A 21,485-nucleotide genomic window follows, 5' to 3' on the forward strand; every position below is an offset into this window, starting at 1 on the left:
TATTATTATTTTCATTTAATTTGTCTTAAATGAAAAAACACAAAAAGAATTGTCCTAATGCCAAACTAGATATAATTCCACACCAAACATAAAAAAGGGGGTGGACAAAAGTATTGGCACTGTTTGAAAACTGATGTGATGCTTCTCTAATTTGTGTAACTAACAGCACCTGTAACTTACCTGTGGCACCTAACAGGTGTTGGCAATAACTAAATCACACTTGCAGCCAGTTGACATGGATTAAAGTTGACTCAACATCTGTCCTGTCCTTGTGTGTACCACATTGAGCATGGAGAAAAGAAAGAAGCATGAGCAATCTCAAGGCAACAAGTCCATCTCCAAAGACCTGAATGTTCCTGTGTCTACCGTGCGCAGTGTCATCAGGAAGTTTAAAGCCCATGGCACTGTGGCTAACCTCCCTAGATGTGGACGGAAAAGAAAAATTGACAAGAGATTTCAACGCAAGATTGTGCGGATGTTGGATAAAGAACCTCGACTAACATCCAAACAAGTTCAAGCTGCCCTGCAGTCCGAGGGTACAACAGTGTCAACCCATACTATCCGTCGGCGTCTGAATGAAAGGAGACGGTATGGTAGGAGACCCAGGAAGACCCCCACTTCTTACCCCGAGACATAAAAAAGCAAGGCTGGAGTTTGCCAAAACTTACCTGAAAAAGCCTAAAACGTTTTGTAAGAATTTTCTCTGGTCGGATGAGACAAAAGTAAAGCTTTTTGGGCAAAGGCATCAACATAGAGTTTACAGGAGAAAAAAAGAGGCATTCAAAGAAAAGAACACGGTCCCTACAGTCAAACATAGCGGAGGTTCTCTGATGTTTTGGGGTTGCTTTGCTGCCTCTGGCACTGGACTGCTTGACCGTGTGCATGGCATTATGAAGTCTGAAGACTACCAACAAATTTTGCAGCATAATGTAGGGCCCAGTGTGAGAAAGCTGGGTCTCCCTCAGAGGTCATGGGTCTTCCAGCAGGACAATGACCAAAAACACACTTCAAAAAGCACTAGAAAATGGTTTGAGAGAAAGCACTGGAGACCTCTAAGGTGGCCAGCAATGAGTCCAGACCTGAATCCCATAAAACACCTGTGGAGAGATCTAACAATGGCAGTTTGGAGAAGGCACCCTTCAAATATCAGGGACCTGGAGCAGTTTTCCAAAGGAGAATGGTCTAAAATTCCAGCAGAGCATTGTAAGAAACTCATTGATGGTTACCGGAAGCTGTTGGTCGCAGTTATTTTGGCTAAAGGTTGTGCAACCAAGTATTAGGCTGATGGTGCCAATACTTTTGTCTGGCCCATTTTTGGAGTTTTGTGTGAAATGATCAATGATTTGCTTTTTGCTTCATTCTCTTTTGTGTTTTTTCATTCAAGACAAATTAAATAAAGATAATACCAAAGAATATGTGTGTTGCAATCATTTTCAGGAAGAAAATAAGTATTATCTGACAGAATTGCAGGGGTGTCAATACTTTTGGCCATGACTGTATAATCATAAATCTGTGGAAGAAGTTTCCAGCTGTGGAGGAGGAATGTTATTCACTGTAATACATGTACCAGATTCTGCCTGTCCAGAAGTTTCCTGTCCTGCTAAGCCTTTTAGTGCTGGGTAGTTCATCTTACTCAGCTCTATGTTATTGCTATAAAGTAGTTATTACAAAAAAGGTGTAACTCTTGGTAAAAAAAACAAAAAAAAAAAACAATAAGGTGTGTGTATCTAGATAGATACACATGTATACACTGGGTGAATGAAGTATTAAACATGTCACCAATTTTCTAAGTAACAATATTTCTAAAGGTGCTTTTGACATGAAATTATCAGCATTTGTCGGTAACAACTCATCCAGTCTACACCAGCTTAGAAATCAAACCATAAATGTCCATAAATTAATTTGTGTTATAATGAGAAATGACACAGGGAAAAAGTATTGAACGCATGAAGAGAGAGAGGGGCAAAAAGCTATGGAAAGTCATAACACCAGCTGAAATCTATAAGTAATTAGAAAGCAATCTTGCCACTTAGTTAAAAATGATATCAGCTGGTTCAACTGATGACCTATAAAAAGGTGTCTCTTTAACAAGGTGCCAGACAACATCTCATGATGGGTAAAACCAGTAAGCTGTCTCAAGACCTTCACAACCTTATTGTTGTAAAACATACTGATGGCATTTGATACAGAAACATTTTCCAAACTACAGAAGGTTCCAGTGAGCACCGCTGGGGCCATAATCCGGAAATAGAACATAATTTCACCATAAACCAGCCATGACCAAGTTCAAGATTTCACACAAAGGAATGAAATGAATTATCAGAAGAGTTTTTCAAGGGCCAAGGACCACATATGAAGAGCTACAGAAAGACCTAAAATCGATAGGTACAATTGTTTTAAAGAAAATTATAAGTAATGCACTCAATCTCCATGGCTTGTATGCATGCTCACCACACAAGAATCCATTGCTGAACAAACAATATGTTCAAATGCGTTTAAATTTTGCTCAACAACATTTAGACAAGCCTGTGAAATACTGGGAGATACTGTCTGGTCAGAGAAGACCAAAATTGAACTCTTTAGATGCTATTGTACACACCATGCTTGGAGCCCAAAAGGCACAGCACATCACCCCAAAAACACAATGCTATACCTGCTGATTCCAGGTCGTACCTATATCACCCATTGTTTGTGTGTATATATTATGTGTGTGTAAAATATATACCGTGGGGAAAATAAGTACCATATTTTTCCGACCATAAGACGCACTTTTTTTCCTCCAAATTTGGGAGGAAAGTGTGGGTGCGTCTTATGGTACGGATGTAACACGGGGAGGGGGCAGCGGCTAGTGGGATCGCACTGTTATCCCACTTTCAGGAGGCAGAAAAATGTCCAGCTGCCAGAATCCAGGCTGGGGAAACCACATGGTCCCGATGATTGATTAAAGTGCAGTGAATATTCATTAGCCACGCCCACCTGTCAGCTGAGCAGTGAGCTGGGAGCAGCCATTGAATACTCCTTCACTTTAGCAGGGACCCACATGGTTTCCCCAGCGCTGGATTCCTGCAGCAGCTGGGGAATTCTGTGTGTCTGGTGGAGGAGGCAGCAGCAGGGGCCAGAGGGGACACGATCGGGCATACCTGCCTGGCTGTGCTGGATGCTGTGGCATAAGGACCTGTGTGATATCATGAAGAGGGCGGACTGGAGCATCACATGACAGCACAGAGCCCTCCCTCTTCTGATGTCATCACAGGTCCTTAAGACACCACACTACAATCTGCTGGCTTCCTCTTATGACCTGTGCTGTGGAGAGGCAACAAGAGGGAGGGGTCTGTGTGTGCAGTCATGGGATGCTCCAGCTTTTTACCTCAGCACAGTGGCTGGCTGGTACAATTAAAAGGTTAGTCTTTACAACACACAATAAAGCACTCTGCCACTCCTGTGGTGAACTATAACTCCCAGCATGCTATAGGTTCTGCAGAACATGCTGGGAGTTATAGTTCTCCCATGGGTTCTTAAAGCAGCACTCCAGTGTTATTTTGCAGTGCTGGAGTGGTGCTTTAAATATAAGCCCTGTGCCCCCATTCTTACTCACCCTCCAGCGTCTTCATATAGTACTTTACAGACACCACACTGGTCCCGCAGCACCATCTTCTACCCGCAGCTTCCAACATAATAACATACTATTTATATAATAACAACACATAAAATAGTATGTTATTTATGTTACTAAATATTTTACCACATTTTTTTTGCTTCAAATATTTTTTTCCCTATTTTCCACCTCTAATACCTGGGTGCGTCTTATCTTATAGTCCGGTGCGTCTTATAGTCCAAAAAATACGGTATTTGATACACTGTAGATTTTGCACGTTTTAACAAGGTACTAGTGATGACCGAATATACTCATTACTCGAGATATCCCGATCTGCTCGGGGGTCCTCCAAGTATTTTTTAGTGCTCGGAGATTTAGTTTTTCTTGCCGCAGCTGAATGATTTACATCTGTTAGCCAGCATAAGTACATGTGGGGGTTGCCTGGTTGCTAGGGAATCCCCACATGTACTTATGCACCCATGCAATTCTGTCAGATAATACTCATTTTCTTCCTGAAAATGATTGCAAACACAAATTATTTGGTATTATTATCTTCATTTACGGTAATTTGTCTTAAATGAAAAAACACAAAAAGAATTGTCCTAAAGCCAAATTGGATATAATTTCACACCAAACATAAAAAAGGGGGTGGACAAAAGTTTTGGCACTGTTTGAAAAATCATGTGATGCTTCTCTAATTTCTGTAATAAACAACACTGTAACTTACCTGTAACTTACCTGTGGCACCTAACAGGTGTTGGCAATAACTAAATCACACTTGCAGCCAGTTGACATGGATTAAAGTTGAATCAACCTCTGTCCTGTGTCCTTGTGTGTACCATATTGAGCATGGAGAAAAGAAGGAAGACCAAAGAACTGTCTGAGGACTTGAGAAACCAAATTGTAAGGAAGCATGAGCAATTTCAAGGCTACAAGTCCATCTCCAAAGACCTGAATGTTCCTGTGTCTACCGTGCGCAGTGTCATCAAGAAGTTTAAAGCCCATGGCACTGTGGCTATCCTCCCTAGATGTGGACGAAAAAGAAAAATTGACAAGAGATTTCAATGCAAGATTGTGCGGATGTTGGATAAAGAACCTCGACTAACATCCAAACAAGTTCAAGCTGCCCTGCACTCCGAGGGTACAACAGTGTCAACCCGTACTATCCGTCGGCGTCTGAATGAAAAGGGACTGTATGATAGAAGATAGAAGACCCCACTTCTTACCCCGAGACATAAAAAAGGCAGGCTGGAGTTTGCCAAAACTTATCTAAAAAAGCCTAAAACATTTTGGAAGAATGTTCTTTGGTCAGATGAGACAAAAGTAGAGCTTTTTGGGCAAAGGCATCAACATAGAGTTTACAGGAGAAAAAAGAAGCATTCCCTGATGTTTTGGGGTTGCTTTGCTGCCTCTGGCACTGGACTGCTTGACCGTGTGCATGGCATTATGAAGTCTGAAGACTACCAACAAATTTTGCAGGATGATGTAGGGCCCAGTGTGAGAAAGCTGGGTCTCCCTCAGAGGTCATGGGTCTTCCAGCAGGACAATGACCAAAAACACACTTCAAAAAGCACTAGAAAATGGTTTGAGAGAAAGCACTGGAGACTTCTAAGGTGGCCAGCAATTACCTGAATCCCATAGAACACCTGTGGAGAGATCTAAAAATGGCAGTTTGGAGAAGGCACCCTTCAAATATCAGGGACCTGGAGCAGTTTGCCAAAGAAGAATGGTCTAAAATTCCAGCAGAGCATTGTAAGAAACTCATTGATGGTTACCGGAATTGGTTGGTCGCAGTTATTTTGGCTAAAAGTTGTGCAACCAAGTATTAGGCTGAGGGTGCCAATACTTTTGCCTGGCCCATTTTTGGAGTTTTGTATGAAATGATCAATGTTTTGCTTTTTGCTTCATTCTCTTTTGTGTTTTTTCATTTAAGACAAATTAAATTATGATAATACCAAAGAATTTGTGTTTGCAATCATTTTCAGGAAGAAAATGAGTATTATCTGACAGAATTGCAGGGGTGTCAATACTTTTGCCCATGACTATACACTAGATGGCGGCCTGGGTATTCTAGAATATGCATGTCCACGTAGTATATTGCCCAGTCATGTAGTATATTGCCCAGTCACGTAGTATAATGCTCCATGCAGTTATGGCCCCATAGATGCTCCATATAATGCTCCATGCAGTTATGGCCCCATAGATGTCCCATATAATGCTCCATGCAGTTTATTATGGCCACATAGATGCCCCATATAATGCTCCATGCAGTTATGGCCCCATAAATGTCCCATATAATGCTCCATGCAGTTATGGCCCCATAAATGTCCCATATAATGCTCCATGCAGTTATGGCCCCATAAATGTCCCATATAATGCTCCATGCAGTTATGGCCCCATAAATGTCCCATATAATGCTCCATGCAGTTCATTATGGCCCCATAGATGCCCCATATAATGCTCCATGCAGTTATTACCCCATAGATGCCCCATATAATGCTCCATGCAGTTATGGCCCCATATAATGCTCCATGCAGTTATGGCCCCATATAATGCTCCATGCAGTTATGGCCCCATAGATGCTCCATATAATGCTCCATGCAGTTCTTTATGGCCCCATAGACGATCCATACAGCATTATGCCACATGTAATGCTGCTGCAATAAAAATACTCCCCTCTCTCACATACTCCCCTCTCGTCGCTGCTCCTCAGTGTCCCGTCTCTCCGCACTGACTGTTCAGGCAGAGGGCGGCGCGCACACTAATACGTCATTGCGCCCTCTGACCTGAACAGTCACTGAAGAGGACGGTAAGACGGAGCGGCACCCGGCGGATGGAACACGGACAGGTGAATATGAAATACTCACCTGCTCATGACGCTGTCCCTGCCTGTTCCATGGTACCGCAGCTTCTTCGCGCCTGCGCGAGAAGGACCTGCCATGACGTCACAGTCACATGACTGTGACGTCATGGCAGGTCCTTCTCGCGCAGGAGCGCAGGGCCTGTGATGATGTCGCGGTCACATGACTGTGACGTCATGGAAGGTCCTTGTCGCATACCATCCTTAGCATCGGAACGTGGCGAAGAGCGGGAAAGGCGCCGGATGGTGAGTATATGATGATTTTTTATTTTTTTTAATTATTTTTAACATTAGATCTTTTTACTATTGATGCTGCATAGGCAGCATCAATAGTAAAAACTTGGTCACACAGGGTTAATAGCGGCGGTAACGGAGTGAGTTACCCGCGACATAACACGGTCCGTTACCGCCGGCATTAACTTTATGTGAGCGGTGACCGGAGGGGAGTATGCGGACGCCGGGTGCTGACTGCGGGGAGGAAGGAGCGGCCATTTTCTTCCGGACTGTGCCCGTCGCTGATTGGTCGTGGCTGTTTTGCCACGACCAATCAGCGACTTGGATTTCCATGACTGACTGAGGCCGCGACCAATGAATATCCGTGACAGACAGACGGAAGCGACCCTTAGACAATTATATATATAGATATACTGCTCAAAAAAATAAAGGGAACACCAAAATCTCACATCCTAGATATCACTGAATGAAATATTCCAGGTGTAAATCTTTATTCATTACATAGTGGAATGTGTTGAGAACAATAAAGCCTAAAAATGTTCAACGTAAATCAAAAACTAATATCCAACGGAGGTCTGGAGTTGGAATGATGCTCAAAATCAAAGTGGAAAATGAAGTTACAGGCTAATCCAACTTACAGTAAGTGGAAATGCCTCAAGACAAGCAAATGATGCTCAGTAGTGTGTGTGGCCTCCTCATGCCTGTATGACCTACCTACAACGCCTGGGCATGCTCCTGATGAGGCGGCGGATGGTCTCCTGAGGGATCTCCTCCCAGACCTGGACTAAAGCATCCACAAACTTTCGGACAGTCTGTGGTGCAACGTGACGTTGGATGGTGCGAAACTTGATGTCCCAGATGTGTTCAATCGGATTCAGGTCTGGGGCCTGAATGGGCGGACCAGTCCATAGCTTCAATGCCTTCATCTTGCGGGAACTGCTGAACACTCCAGCCACCTGAGGTCTGGCATTGTCTTGCATTAGGAGGAACCCAGGGCCAACCGCACCAGCATATGGTCTCTCAAGGAGTCTGAGGATCTCATCTCAGTACCTAATGGCAGTCAGGCTACGCGGCCCTCCAAAGAAATGCCACCCCACACCATTACTGACCCACTGCCAAACCTGTCATGCTGAAGGATGTCTCAGGCAGCAAATCGCTCTCCATGGCATCTCCAGACTCTGTCACGTCTGTCACATGTGCTCAGTGTGAACCTGCTTTCATCTGTGAAGAGCATAGGGCGCCAGTGGTGAGTTTGCCAATCCTGGTGTTCTGTGGCAAATGCCAAGCGTCCTGCACAGTGTTGGGCTGTGAGCACAACCCCATCTGTGGACATCGGGCGCTCAAACCATCCTCATGGAGTCAGTTTCTAACAGTTTGTGCAGGCACATGCACACTTGTGGCCTGTTGGAGGTCATTTTGCAGGGCTCTGTCAGTGCTTTTCCTGCTCCTGCTTGCACAAAGGCTGATGTAGTGATCCAGTTGCTGGGTTGTTGCCCTCCTATGGCCCCCTCCACATCTCCTGGTGTACTGGCCTGTCTCCTGGTAGCGCCTCACGCCTCTGGACACTACGCTGGCAGACACAGCAAACCTTCTTGCCACAGCTCACATTGATGTGCCATCCTGGATGAGCTGCACTACCTGAGCCACTTTTCTGGGTTGTAGAGTCCGTCTCATGCTGCCACGAGTGTGGAAGCACAACCAACATTCAAAAGTGACCAAAACAGCCAGAAAGCATTGGTACTGAGATGTGGTCTGTGGTCCCCACCTGCAGCATGAATAGTAAAAAGTTGGTCACACAGGGTTAATAGCAGCGTTAACCGAGTGCGTTACACTGCGGTCAACGCTGCCATTAACCCTGTGTGAGCGCTGACTGACTGGAGGGGAGTTCGGAGCGGGCACTGACTTCGGGAAGGAGCGACCATTTTTCCGCCGGACTGTGGTCGTCGCTGATTGGTCGCGGCAGCCATGACAGGCAGCTGGCGAGACCAATCAGTGACTTGGATTCCATGACAGACAGAGGCTGCGACCAATGAATATCCGTGACCGACAGACAAACAGACGGAAGTGACCCTTAGACAATTATATAGTAGATACAGATAGATACAGTAGATATAGCCACAATCATCAACATTAAGATAAACACTCGAACTAGATCACTCAGTTTGTAATGACTATGTAATATGAGTTTCACTTTTCGTATTGAAGAACTGAAATAAATTAACTTTTTGATGATATTCTAATTTTGTGAGAAGCAAAAACACTGCAGATCGGGATGAAGGAAGAGTGTGTGGCTGGAGAAGATGTGCGTGTCTGTGTGCGGGTGTTTGTGTGTATCTGTGTGTGTGTGTGTGCGGGGCTGTATGTAGCAGGCATTGTCCGATGGGACTATTAGTCCCATCCGGCTATGCCTGCTACAGTTTCAGCTAGCCGATGATGGGACAGTAGTTATCCCATCATCCGGCTATTGTGTAAAAAAAAAATAAAAAAACACATACAGTACATACTCACCAATCACTTAGTCCCCGACACCCTCGATCATCTGTAAAAATAAATAAATAATAATTTAAAAAAAAATTAATAATAATAATAAACCAACAGTATACTCCCTGTTCCGATGTAATCCATTTAATAACGAGTGTCCCACGATGATCTCCCTTGGAGAGCTGTCACATCGGCAGATGTGACCCCACTCCAGGGGCTTTGGTGATAAAGTGACAGGAGATAATCCTCCGCACTTCACCGCTGTGAGTTCAGCAGAGTTCATACTATTACTTGCGTGGGAAAATTCTCACGCAGCAGTGCCGTAAAGTGAGAGCATGAACACATTGAACCCTCAGTGATAACACTGCAGGACCCGTTATCTCCGGTCAGTGTGTCACTGGAGCCCTGTAGAGCGGTCACATCTCCTGATGTGACAGCTCTATAGGGGAGATCGTCTTGGGACACTCGTTATTAAATGGACTACTGGACTTAAAATGGACTTCTGTGCCTCTCGGGCACAGAAAATTGCATGGGAGCCATTTTATTTTTCAATTTTTTTAATTAAAGGGAACCTGTCACCCTGGTTTTTCAGTACGAGATAAAAATACTGTTAAATAGGGCCTGAGCTGTGCGTTACTATAGTGTATTTTGTGTACCCTGATTCCACCCCTAAGCTGCCGAAATAACTTACCAAAGTCGCCGTTTTCGCCTGTCAATCAGGCTGGTCAGGTCAGATGGGCGTGGCGACATCGCTGGTTCTTCCCCCAGATCTTGCATATATTTCCGTTGGTGGCGTAGTGGTTTGCGCATGCCCATCTTCTGAATCCACTGGGCAGGAGAAGTAAAAACGCGCGATCGGCGCTATTTCCCTGGTGATCTGTGGGGGCGGCCATCTTCCTGAGGCCGCGCGTGTGCATATGGAGTCCTCTGCTGCCCGGGGCTTCAGGAAAATGGCCGTGGGATGCCGCGCGTGCGCAGATGGAGATCGCGGCGGCCATTTTCCTGAAGTTGAGATGCAAACGGAGCGTTCACATGCATAGAAATACATGCAGCCGCACACTGCCTGCGGCAGTGTCGGGTATTGAGGTGCAAGACTCGTGCGAGTTTCTCGCAAGTGTGACCCCAGCCTTAAACGCTTTATAGGTTTAATTTAAAAAAATAATAAAAATGGCGTGGACTCCCACGCAATACTCTGTGCCAGTGAGGGACAGCCAGTGACTGGGGGCCGATGTTTATAGCCTAGGAAGGGGTTAATACCCATGGAACTTTCCAGGCTATGAATATCAGCCTGCAGTTGTATATTTAGCCTTTACTGGGTATTAAAATAGGGCCCCCCCAAAAAAAAATACGACGTGGGGTCCCCCTATAATTAATAGCCAGAAAAGGCTATGCCGACAGCTGCAGGCTGATATTCATAGCCTAGGAAGGGACCATGGTTATCGGGGCCCTCCCCTTTCCCCCCGGCTACAAACACCAGCACATAGCCGCCCCAGAAATGGTGCATCTCTAAGATGCGTTAATTCCGTCACTTAACCTCTCTCTTCCCACTACCCTGTAGCGGTGGCATATGAGGTAATATTTGTGGGGTTGATGTCATCTTTGTATTGTAAGGTGACATCAAGCCGGCTTAGTAATGGAGAGATGTCAATAAGACACCTATCCATTTCTATTCCTATAGTTGGTAAAGGGTTAAATTAACAGCCAGAATAAAGTATTTTAATGAAATAAAACACTACACACATTTTCCCATATTTATTGTACAGCTAATCCATGCAACGCCCTCGATCTGCAAAAAAATAAATAAAATAAACCAACACACATACTCCCTGGTCCCATTTAATAACCAGTGTCCCACGATGATCTCCTCTGTAGAGCAGTCACATCAGGAGATGTGACCACTCTACAGGGCCTCCTGTGACACACTGACAGGAGGCAGTGGCTCCTGCAGTGTTATCACTGAGAGTTCATGCTCTCACTTTTACAGCACTGCTGTGTGAGAATTTTCCCACACATCGATGCCGCAAGTGACAGCGACCTCTGACGGCAGAGTGATACAGTGCGGGAGGATACCTGCTGTCATTGTATCACCGAAGCCCCTGGAGAGAGGTCACATCTGCCGATGTGACATCTCTCCATGGGAGATTGTCGTGGGACACTTGTTATTAAATGGATTACATCGGAACAGGGAATATACTGTTGGTTTATTATTATTTTTTTTTACAGGTGATCGAGGGCGTTGGGGATTAGCTGTGTGAGGAGTATGTACTGTATGTGTATATGTAAGTACGTATGTCTATATGTATGTACTGTAGGTGTGTATGTGGCTTTTTTTTTACACTTGAACACAGTAGCCAGTACTACTTCTGTTGTCCCATCATCGGCTAGCTGTCATTGTGGCAGGCATAGCCGGATAGGACTGGTAGTCTCATCGGACGATGCCTGCCTACATACAGACCCGCGCACGCAGACCCCCGCACAGACACGCACACACACAGTCCCACAGGCCCCCGCACACAGATACACACAAACACCCGCAGACACACGCACATCTTCTCCGCACACACAGTCTCCGCCCACACACAGTCTCCACCCATACTCTCTTCCTCCCAATCTATCGTTTCTCGCACCCAACCCCAGCAAAACCGCAGATATTTTTAAACCTGTGGATTTGATGGAATCAATGGAAGTCAATGTGTGCAGAAATGCTGCAGATCTGCAAAAACAATTGGCTTGCTGTGGAAAATAAAATGCTGCAAATACGCGCGTTTTTTTTTCCCCACAGCATATTCACACCAGTTGTCAATTTCCCATTGACTAACATTGATGGGGCACTACACTGCGGATTTGATGCAATTCCGCTCGTCCAAAAACGCTGTGGGAACGCATCAAAATCTGACAACATGTACACATACCCGTAATGGTTGGTAGGGGATCAAATACTTATTTCTCTCTGCAAAATGCAAATAAATGTATATAATTTATACAATGTGATTTTCTGGATTTTATTTTTGATAATCTACAGTATCTCTCAATGTTAAAATTAACCTACCCTTAAAATTTTTGGCTGTTCATGTCTTTGTCAGTGGGCAAAATTACAAAATCAGCAATGGATCAAATGCTTATTGTGACATGCATATTGTCTTGTCTTTTGTTTAGATATGAAGGACCTCATCTTGGAATCTCTCTTGTTGCCAGAAAGCCCCAGTGCTCTCTCTGACCAAGTGGAAAATGTTTCCCTGTTTTGTGCGTTTTGTGAACAGTCCTACGAAGAGGAAGAGAAGGATAGACTTCTGAAACACATGATAATTGAGCATAAATTGGTTATTGCTGATGTCAAATTAATAGCAAATTTCAGAAGGTAAGGTACCGTATTTATATAATTGTCTCTGCAAGAAATCTGAATGTGTATACCACATGGGGGTTATGATTTACATATGGTGCCTGGATTTCTTTGATATTTTTGCCATTGCGTGCAATCATAAAATCTGTTTTGCAGATGTATCCTTACAGTGGATGTCCACCTCTGTACACCCTTTTACACCATGCCGACTAGAATTTCTCCTTTGGCAGCCAGGTTTTGATTTTTATCCATCATAGTGCCTAGAGCATAACGATTTAATATGAAGCCTCCCCACATCCGTAGTTCATACAGAGTTCCTTGGCTTAGTGTGTGTGGGTGCAGCAGACTGTCCACTACACAAATACAGCAAATACAGAGGAAAAATCAGCACATCCAAGAAAAAAAATAATGGGATCTTATTTATTGAATAATTAAGAGATGAAAACGCTTTGCGGTGAAAAGGTTCACAGGATAGCCATGAAAGACTGATATGTTTCTGGCATAACAATAACTCCCTCACTCAAGGTAAGAACGTTATTGTTGTGCCGGAAATGCGTCAGTCTTTCACAGGGCTGTGGAGTCGGAGTTAGTTTTGGTTGGAGTCTGATACGGTAGAAATGTACCGACTCCAGCTTTAAAAAAAAAAAAAAAAATTATTAATATTTCATAATTGAACTTTCATATGAATTTTATAAATGTTACTCAAATATATATGTTCTATCAAACTATGAACAACAGTGATAAGCAGTTCTGCTGGAGATAGAGACATTTCTAAGGGTACCGTCACACAGTGCAATTTTCATCGCTACGACGGTACGATCCGTGACGCTCCAGCGTCGTAACAATATCGCTCCAGCGTCGTAGACTGCTGTCACACTTTGCAATCTACGACGCTGGAGCGATAATTTCATGACGTATGTGCGATGTAGAAGCCGTTGGTTACTATGCGCACATCGTATACGATATATGTTACACCATGCGATCATGCCGCCACAGCGGGACACTAGACGACGAAAGAAAGTTTCAAACGATCTGCTACGACGTACGATTCTCAGCGGGGTCCCTGATCGCAGGAGCGTGTCAGACACTGCGATATCGTAACTATATCGCTCGAACGTCACAAATCGTGCCGTCGTAGCGATCAAAATTGCACTGTGTGACGGTAGCCTTACTTCTTGTGTGTCACTGTTCTCCACTGCCCTTATCTAATCTTATACTTGGTTAACCTCATGCTGCCCCAACCCCCCTACTTACAATGTATGAAACTGAAAGTGAAAATGTGTTGCAAATTCTTAGTAGTAAAGCTCCTCCTCTAGACTAGATGATTCCAAGCATCTCACAGCTGCTACTCAGAAGAGGAAGACTGTAAGAAGTATTATCCTTTCAACAAACTTTGCATCAGTTAACTGTGAGTACATGAGGAATAACAGTATTACTGACCACTATATCAGTTGTACGACCTGGCAATAATTTTGTACAATTGTTTTTAGGAAAAACAATTGTCATTTGGATTGTGAATGCAGAATTAAAAACCTGAGAATGTCAAAGAAGCGTCACATTAAATCAGCTGTATTTGAACATTTCACCATCACTCAAGATAGAAAACATTGTCTGTCAGTGTATGACAAATGATCCAGACGAAAACAAATGCTGTGAAGCCAAGATCAGTGCATATTCAGACAAAGATAAAAATGCTCCTACCAGAGCTTCTAATCTAAAGACATTTACAGCGCTTTCATCCAGAAGTACTGAAAGCAGTGGATGAGAAAGACTGCATCCAAACCAATGAACCAGTGCCCAGCTCTTCCAGCCAAACAAAGGAGCAGAGAACTTTGCAGCCATCAGTTGCAAGATATTTTGTCAGTGACAAAGTTACTGTGATAATGACAGTAGATACATTTAAAAAACAGATCATAGAGCTTGTTGTAAAGGATAGTGTGCCTATTTCATTATTTTCACGACCAGCTTTTATGTGTCTGAATGGGGAAATGGCCCGCAAGCTTGGCATTTCTCTGGAGAGAGTATTAGAAAATTAGTAATCAAAGAAGCTTTTTTTTTTTTTTTTTTTTTGTCCAAACAATTTTATTAATGTTAATCAAAGAAGCTTTTAAACAAAAGGAAGAACTTAAAAAAAACTCTCAAGGGACGCTTTCTGTTTCTTAAAATGGATGCCTGAAAAACGTCACAGAGTGAACTATTTTGCCATCAATGTCCGATTTGTTTGTGACAAAAATGAAATAGTTAAAAAGACATTGGCAGTAAAAGACACCAAAGCTCATCACACCAGTGAGTTTCTCCAGGTCTTGGTGGAAAAGGTTCTGCAAGACTATGAACTTAAAAGAGAGCAAGTTCTTTCTGTCGTAACTGACAATGCTTCAAATATGATAAGTACTATTAAGCTAATGAATGACAGTAATGATGGTGACCAGCAGCTAGAAGAACATTCTGGGTCCACAGACACAGAAATGTTTGAAATAGAGGAACACCGTATTGTAACTGAGGAGCAAACTGAAGTTGCTTCAGATGAACAGCAACATGATAGTTTAGATGATCTTGTTGAAACTGTGTCAATACGTTCTTTCATTCATTACATGCGCTGTGTTGTGCATACGCAACAGCTGGCTATAAGAGACAGTCTGCAAGAAGGACATGCTGCTGCACTGATTGGCATGGTGAGAAAATTGGCTACTGTTGCAAGAACCCCTAAAGTTGACTCAATTTTGAAGAGACGTGCTTGAAAAGGGGCAATTATTGATCAAGCCACTCGATGGGGCAGTACTTACTTAATGTTTCAGCGCTTGGTTGAACTGAAAACCTTTCTTGTAGACATGGCTAACCCTCAACTGACGCTAAATGAAACTCCAGGTATTTTCTTAAAGGAGTGGAAGAACCTGATGTTTCGCCTGTCCCAAAGAGGAAGGTTAATTGCAAGTGGCAATGCTACATCAATGAAACGGAGAGAGGAGCTACTATTACAAAATAACATTCTTTTGGCAGCTGTTTATGTAGACCCAATGCATCGGATTCTTATAGATGATCAACAGCTAACTAAAGGAAAAGAAGCTCTGTTTGAAATAGCAGTAGGGATGAAAGAGTTGCAGAACAGTCAGGAGGAACAAGAAGAATTTGTTCGTCCTGCCACATCTTCACCCTCATCAACTGATGAAGAATTTAATTTAAAAAAATATTTGGATCACAAGGACCGTGCAAAGCTTTCCCGCATAGAAGAGTCATCCCCATCAAAGAACACAGCCAGTACATTTCAGCAGAATTTTTCATGTGCACTAAAAGAAATTGAAAAATTTGACCGTTCATCAAAAATAACAGTGCAACAAGCGATTCCTCTATATCCTGACATTGTCAGAGATGTTGCCCGAGTGGTTACTGCTTTGCCACCAACCCAAGTTAGTGTAGAGAGGTTGTTCTCTGCTCTCAAAATAATTAGATCAGATTTGAAGGCATCCATGAAGGAGGATCTGACAGAGGCAATACTTTTTTTGAGGACAAATTTATAGATTTCTTCTTATTCACTGCATAACAGTGTTTATTGCATATTTACTTACAAGAGTTTAGAAAAGTTTATAAAAGTTATATCCTATATTATAATTGTATTCTAATAAATATAGTTTTTGCTCTTAAGTGGTCTGATTACTTATATGATTGTGAAAAACTGAATAAGCACAATGTTAATATTTGACAACAGTAAATTTATTGTTACGAATTGGCCATTTATGAATCTCGACAGTCTATTCTTGTTCTTAGAACTGAAGACTATTCCATGCGAGAAACTGCCAAGAAACTGAAGATTTCCTACAACGGTGTGTACTACTCCCTTCTGAGGAGAGCACAAACAGGCTCTAACCAGAGTAGAAAGAGAAGTGGGAGGCCCTGCTGCACAACTGAGCAACAAGACAAGTACATTAGAGTCTGTAGCTTGAGAAATCGATGCCTCACAGGTCCTCAACTGGCAGCGTAATTAAATACAGTGCCTTGTGAAAGTTCCCTGGAACTTCTCAACCTTTTCCCAACTTTTCAACCTTTTGAGGAATGCCTGTTTGTTAGGGAATTACCACATGTGTTCAGGCTGTCCAGCAGCCATAAATCATGCAGTTGAGGCGAGAAAACTAAATCTTCGAGCACTAACAAATACTCGGAGACCACCTGAGCGCGTTCTGGAAAACCCGTGCAACGAGTATACTCACGTTCTGTGTAGTGATGAGCATTTCCACAATTATTGTTTTGTGGAAAAGACCAGTATCTACGGAAATGAGCATGTCAGGAGGGCTGATGTATCTGTCAACCGCCACCTAAATGTTCAATTCAGATAGCTGAAAACCAGAATATGCCATTGCCCTGCAGTCTATTGTAGCCTTTTCATGCCAGGCATTTCAGTGTAAACCCAGAACAGCCGTGTTGCCTCTGGCGTAGTTGGGAATATGTGCTGATTTCCCTGGTGAATGTTCCTTGGGTTGCAGCCTTTCACATCTGAAGAACCAGTGGTGGTTTGGTTAATTCTGCTCTACGCAGCTAATTTCTACGTGGTACTGTTGCCCTAAGAAATGTACAGAGGTGTTTCTCTGCTTTCTGGATCAGCATTTAAGCATACTGCGTTCTTCCAAAACATTGTCGCACCTATAGTCCACAGGTTTTATGTGGAATTGCCATGTCCAGTGAATTGTGGCTAAGCTGCAGTACCAGTCTGCACTCATTCATAGGTGTGCATCAGTCACATTTACAGGAGCCTACTATGTGCTTAAACTTACATTTGCTTTTTGTTTAGGTACATTCTATATTGGAAGAAAAGATTTACAGAACAAGCCATCACAGACTTCTGTTCAGTTATAAGAACCAATTCTCAAGCACCAGAAGGTCAGTACAATTGTAATGGAGAGCACTGTTCAGAAATTCTACTCATTTTTTTTTTTAAAGAAAGGATATTTCAGGCTCCAATTTCCTACCTACCGAATCTCAGTACGACACATGTGAGACCAGTGCTTGTGCACAATCTGAGCAGGCAGAGCTGCAGTGTAAAGCAAGGTGAAGGGACTGAGCTTCCAGCAATCTGAGCATGTGAAGTCAGGATGGAGTTGTGAGGTCAGGATGGAGTTGTGAGGTCAGGATGGAGTTGTGAGGTCAGGATGGAGTTGTGAGGTCAGGATGGAGTTGTGAGGTCAGGATGGAGTTGTGAGGTCAGGATGGAGTTGTGAGGTCAGGATGGAGTTGTGAGGTCAGGATGGAGTTGTGACGTCAGGAGGGAGTTGTGACGTCAGGAGGGAGTTGTGACGTCAGGAGGGAGTTGTGTTTCTCACTTTACAGCTTATTCTATCATACAGAGTTGATAGATACACTACAGCTCTTCAGGTTTGAGAACTGGCATACACACCACAGACCAACTGCAATTGCTAGGGGGCGCTGGCAAGAAGGGGCTAGGTGAAGCCGACAACAACAGATAACAAAGTCAGGCCCGAATTTCCAGATTGCGGGATCCTGGCACTTAAAGCTAGATCCCACAACCATCCACGGCCGCTCTTGCAGTGTAAAACTGAGAGCTCACGATATATTGCTCTTTACTGAATCCCCCATACATATTAGACTAATGTAAGCCGATCCACCGATAATGACAGGTTCGGCCCACCTATCATTTGCTGTATTATTGATGACAAACATTCTGGTAACTGAAGGAGTTTCTTAGTGTTTAGAGGGCAACTTCAGGCAGAGAGAAAAAGGTTCTCATATGCCACTTTCTCCTGTCAGATAAATTACAGAGTTTTGTGTGTCCACATTTAGCATGGACGCCTCTCGGGAATGTGGTTCCTCGGCTAATTTATTGAACTGCTGATACTCATACACACTATAATCCTATTAAAGTCTCCTGGAGCGCCTCATCATTACTTCATAGATCCTTCAAAATGTTAATGGCCTCTCATTGCTTTCAAGAGCTCTAGAAATGAGAAGGTAAATTATTTTGGCTGCTATACAATAATTCTATTTCCTTATCTGTAGACCAGCAAGAAAACTACTTCCTATTGTGTGACGTTCTACCAGAAGATCGAATTCTAAGGGAGGAACTCCAGCAGCAAAGATTGGTATGTCATATACAGTAGCGGTTTTCTAGCAGGTCATGTATGTGCTGGGTATACTCTCCTCCTATATATTGTATTGAGTGGGTGTCCCTGCAAAAAGAGAAGAGCCAGAAGTCTAATGCAGATTGATTAAAATAATAGAGTAAAAGATGTTTTTCTACATTTATTGGGCAATTTAGATACTTGATCCAACCTCAGCAGGTTTGAAATCTTGTGACTATGTGGCGCTTGTATTAGCTGCTTGAAGGGGCTAAGGTAAGAGCTGCTACCCCGTCATTGATAACCAGGCCAGTCGCCAAGTACTAAGCTGTAGCTGATATTACTGCTCCTTACAACTTTGTGTTAAGCCCCCAAACACATTAGACTAATGTCAGTCACAGCAACCAATATCAAGGGGTTCGGCTGACACAGGGGTGTATGGGGACACCGGGCCAGTTCATTGCCGAGGAAGATGTCTGTGGAGCATGTCCTATTGTGGACTGACATTTGCTTTGTTCTCTTGGATATAAACCACTGGCAAAGATGTCAGTCAGCGGCTTTCTCATAAAAAAGCATATGGCCGAACAAGCGCTTCTGTGTGTGATAGATGACCAAGATTGCTGTCAGCCAATTGATTGGTGGAAGTGTTGGTCAACTGACAAACATCGAATGTTTCTGGTGGCCTTTATTCAAATGAGATGGACTGAACTGTGATGCCAGGCTCAGTCACTACCAAGAGTGTGGAATTGTGCCTACTACACAAAAAGCTGATCGGTGGATGTGCAGAGGGTCAGACTTCCACTTGAATTATTATTTATTGATATATGTAGTATAAGCCATCAGTGTTGTTGGTGCCAATCTTGCAAAAATAACTCTGGTATGTAACATTTCATACTGCAGTGTTTCTGACTATGAGCGCTAGCTAGTCAGGTGGTTCAGAGCAGCCATGTATGTTTTGACAGATTTCATTTGCTTATCCCAATTTTCTTAATCAATTAAATTTGATACATCCAATAAAAGTATTTCTAAGTCTCCCTCTTGGTATTTTCCAATTAGGGGCAATGTGTGTAATTAGACCATAGGTCTTTCTAGGACCTTACAGCACATCTGTCAGATTGCATTGGTGCTACTCGCATCCAGCTGCTCAGCTTGTAAACATCAGACTAAATAGATGATTATTAGTTTCTAAAGACTCCTAGAATTCCCATACATAGTGCATATTGCTTTCCATTTTTTTTCTTTGAAGCGAACCTGTCAGCAGGATTTTGCTAAGTAAACTACAGGCAATGTCAGGTTGGCATTGTTAAACTGATTAACATTATACCTGGGTGAAGAAATCTGTCTTGTGGTTCTTGTGTAATCAGTGTTAGAAGTTTTCAGTTAATGAGATGCTCGTGCTCCAGGATGGGACTGTAGACAGGGTCTGATCTTCCTGCACTAAGCCAGAGAAACCAATGAAAGACCTGCCAGACAGGAAATAATCTCAGAATCACTGGGATTTGTTGAAGCGTTCCAGAGTTACCACATAAAGTGATACTAGTCAGATTTCAAAAATTTGGCTCCGTCACTATGGGGTTAACTCATTCATTTGCATCTTTACTCCTCTTATAAGAATATTTAGTTAAAAGGTATTTCATGAGATCATTTTTCAGTTTTCTGAATACCAGGGGTGGAGAAAAGGTGTGCTGAAAATTGTTAGTTTGGGTCTAAGGCACGGTTGCACGTCAGTGCTGCTAGCAGAGGCAGTGTTGTCTCTGCAACATCGGAGGAGTGCAGCAGAAACGGGACAGATTCAGAGACATGGCCAACTCCATAGCAGCACTTACAAGCTCTATAGAAAAGAGCTGGTAAGTGCTGCTGTCTGTGCCTAGGAGACCAGGCACCACTAATTATTTTGCATTATGTTGGTAACCTAGGCACCAAGCACTAAACAATAGAATTAAAAAAATCCCTCCATGCTTGAGGTTAGAGAGGATGATTAATAACCATGCAAATTGTAAAATTGCTTTACATGTCCAAACAATACCCTTAGTATCTTATATTTGGTAACTTATTTCAAATAAGCAATAATTATACTAACTTTTAGTTATAATTTTGTGATGACAGCATGAAGAATAACACTTAAACTTCACAGCAATATTTAATCAAGGGTACTGTGCGAAAGTTTTAGGCAGCTGTGGAAAAAATGCTGCAAAGTAAGAATGCTTCAAAAAATAGCGTTTATAGTTTATTTTTATCAATGAACAAAATGCAAAATGAATGAGCAAAAGAGAAATCAAAATCAAACCATTATTTGGTGTGACCATACCTACGCTCAGAACAGCATTAACACCTCAATTCTTGGAGGTACATTTACACACTGTTTTATGAAAGAACTTGGCAAGGAGGTTGTTCCAATCATCATTAGAGGGTTAACCACAGATCTTTTCTAGATGTAGCCTTGTGCCAATTCTTATTTCTGGTCATGTAATCTTACACAGACTCTATGATACTGAGATCAGGGATCAAGGCAAGGACAGTTTCTTACTGTGTATACAGAATAGGAGGCACTGTCAGTGCTCCTTTCCCAGGACTCGGCTATTATGAGATCACTGGGTATAGGGAGGGCTATCTCATAGTAGCCTGCGTCTGTGTGTTCGCCTCCAGTAAAGATACATGCCTGAAAACAATGCACGTCAGAGCACACGTTCTCTCAGTCGGCACCATGATAGTCTTTGGCCCTGTCGGCGCATACTCTCGAATGCTGTTTTGTGGGGATTTTTCACATAAGCCCCGACGAAGCCTGAACACAGTGTTAAAGCACTCCTAACAAGAAGAGGTGAGTATTTCTTCTTCTAAATGTGAGGCTCACTATACTGTATGGACTACTATGTGGGGCTCACTACACTGTGTGGTGGCTGTACGGGGATCGCA

The 21,485-nt window shown here is 43.0% G+C and overlaps 1 protein-coding gene across 1 annotated transcript in view; it reads left to right on the forward strand.

Annotated features, from left to right (window-relative positions):
* ZNF277 (zinc finger protein 277) overlaps nt 1-21,485 on the forward strand; it is a 165,195-nt gene that overhangs the window by 91,600 nt on the left and 52,110 nt on the right. The window contains exons 2-4 of the mRNA XM_069764803.1: nt 12,327-12,528; nt 17,291-17,379; nt 18,514-18,596. Coding sequence (XP_069620904.1) covers nt 12,327-12,528; nt 17,291-17,379; nt 18,514-18,596 — 374 coding nt within the window. The remainder of the gene's footprint in view (nt 1-12,326; nt 12,529-17,290; nt 17,380-18,513; nt 18,597-21,485) is intronic.

Source organism: Ranitomeya imitator, chromosome 4, assembly GCF_032444005.1.
Source record: "Ranitomeya imitator isolate aRanImi1 chromosome 4, aRanImi1.pri, whole genome shotgun sequence".
NCBI classification, from domain to species: domain Eukaryota; kingdom Metazoa; phylum Chordata; class Amphibia; order Anura; family Dendrobatidae; genus Ranitomeya; species Ranitomeya imitator.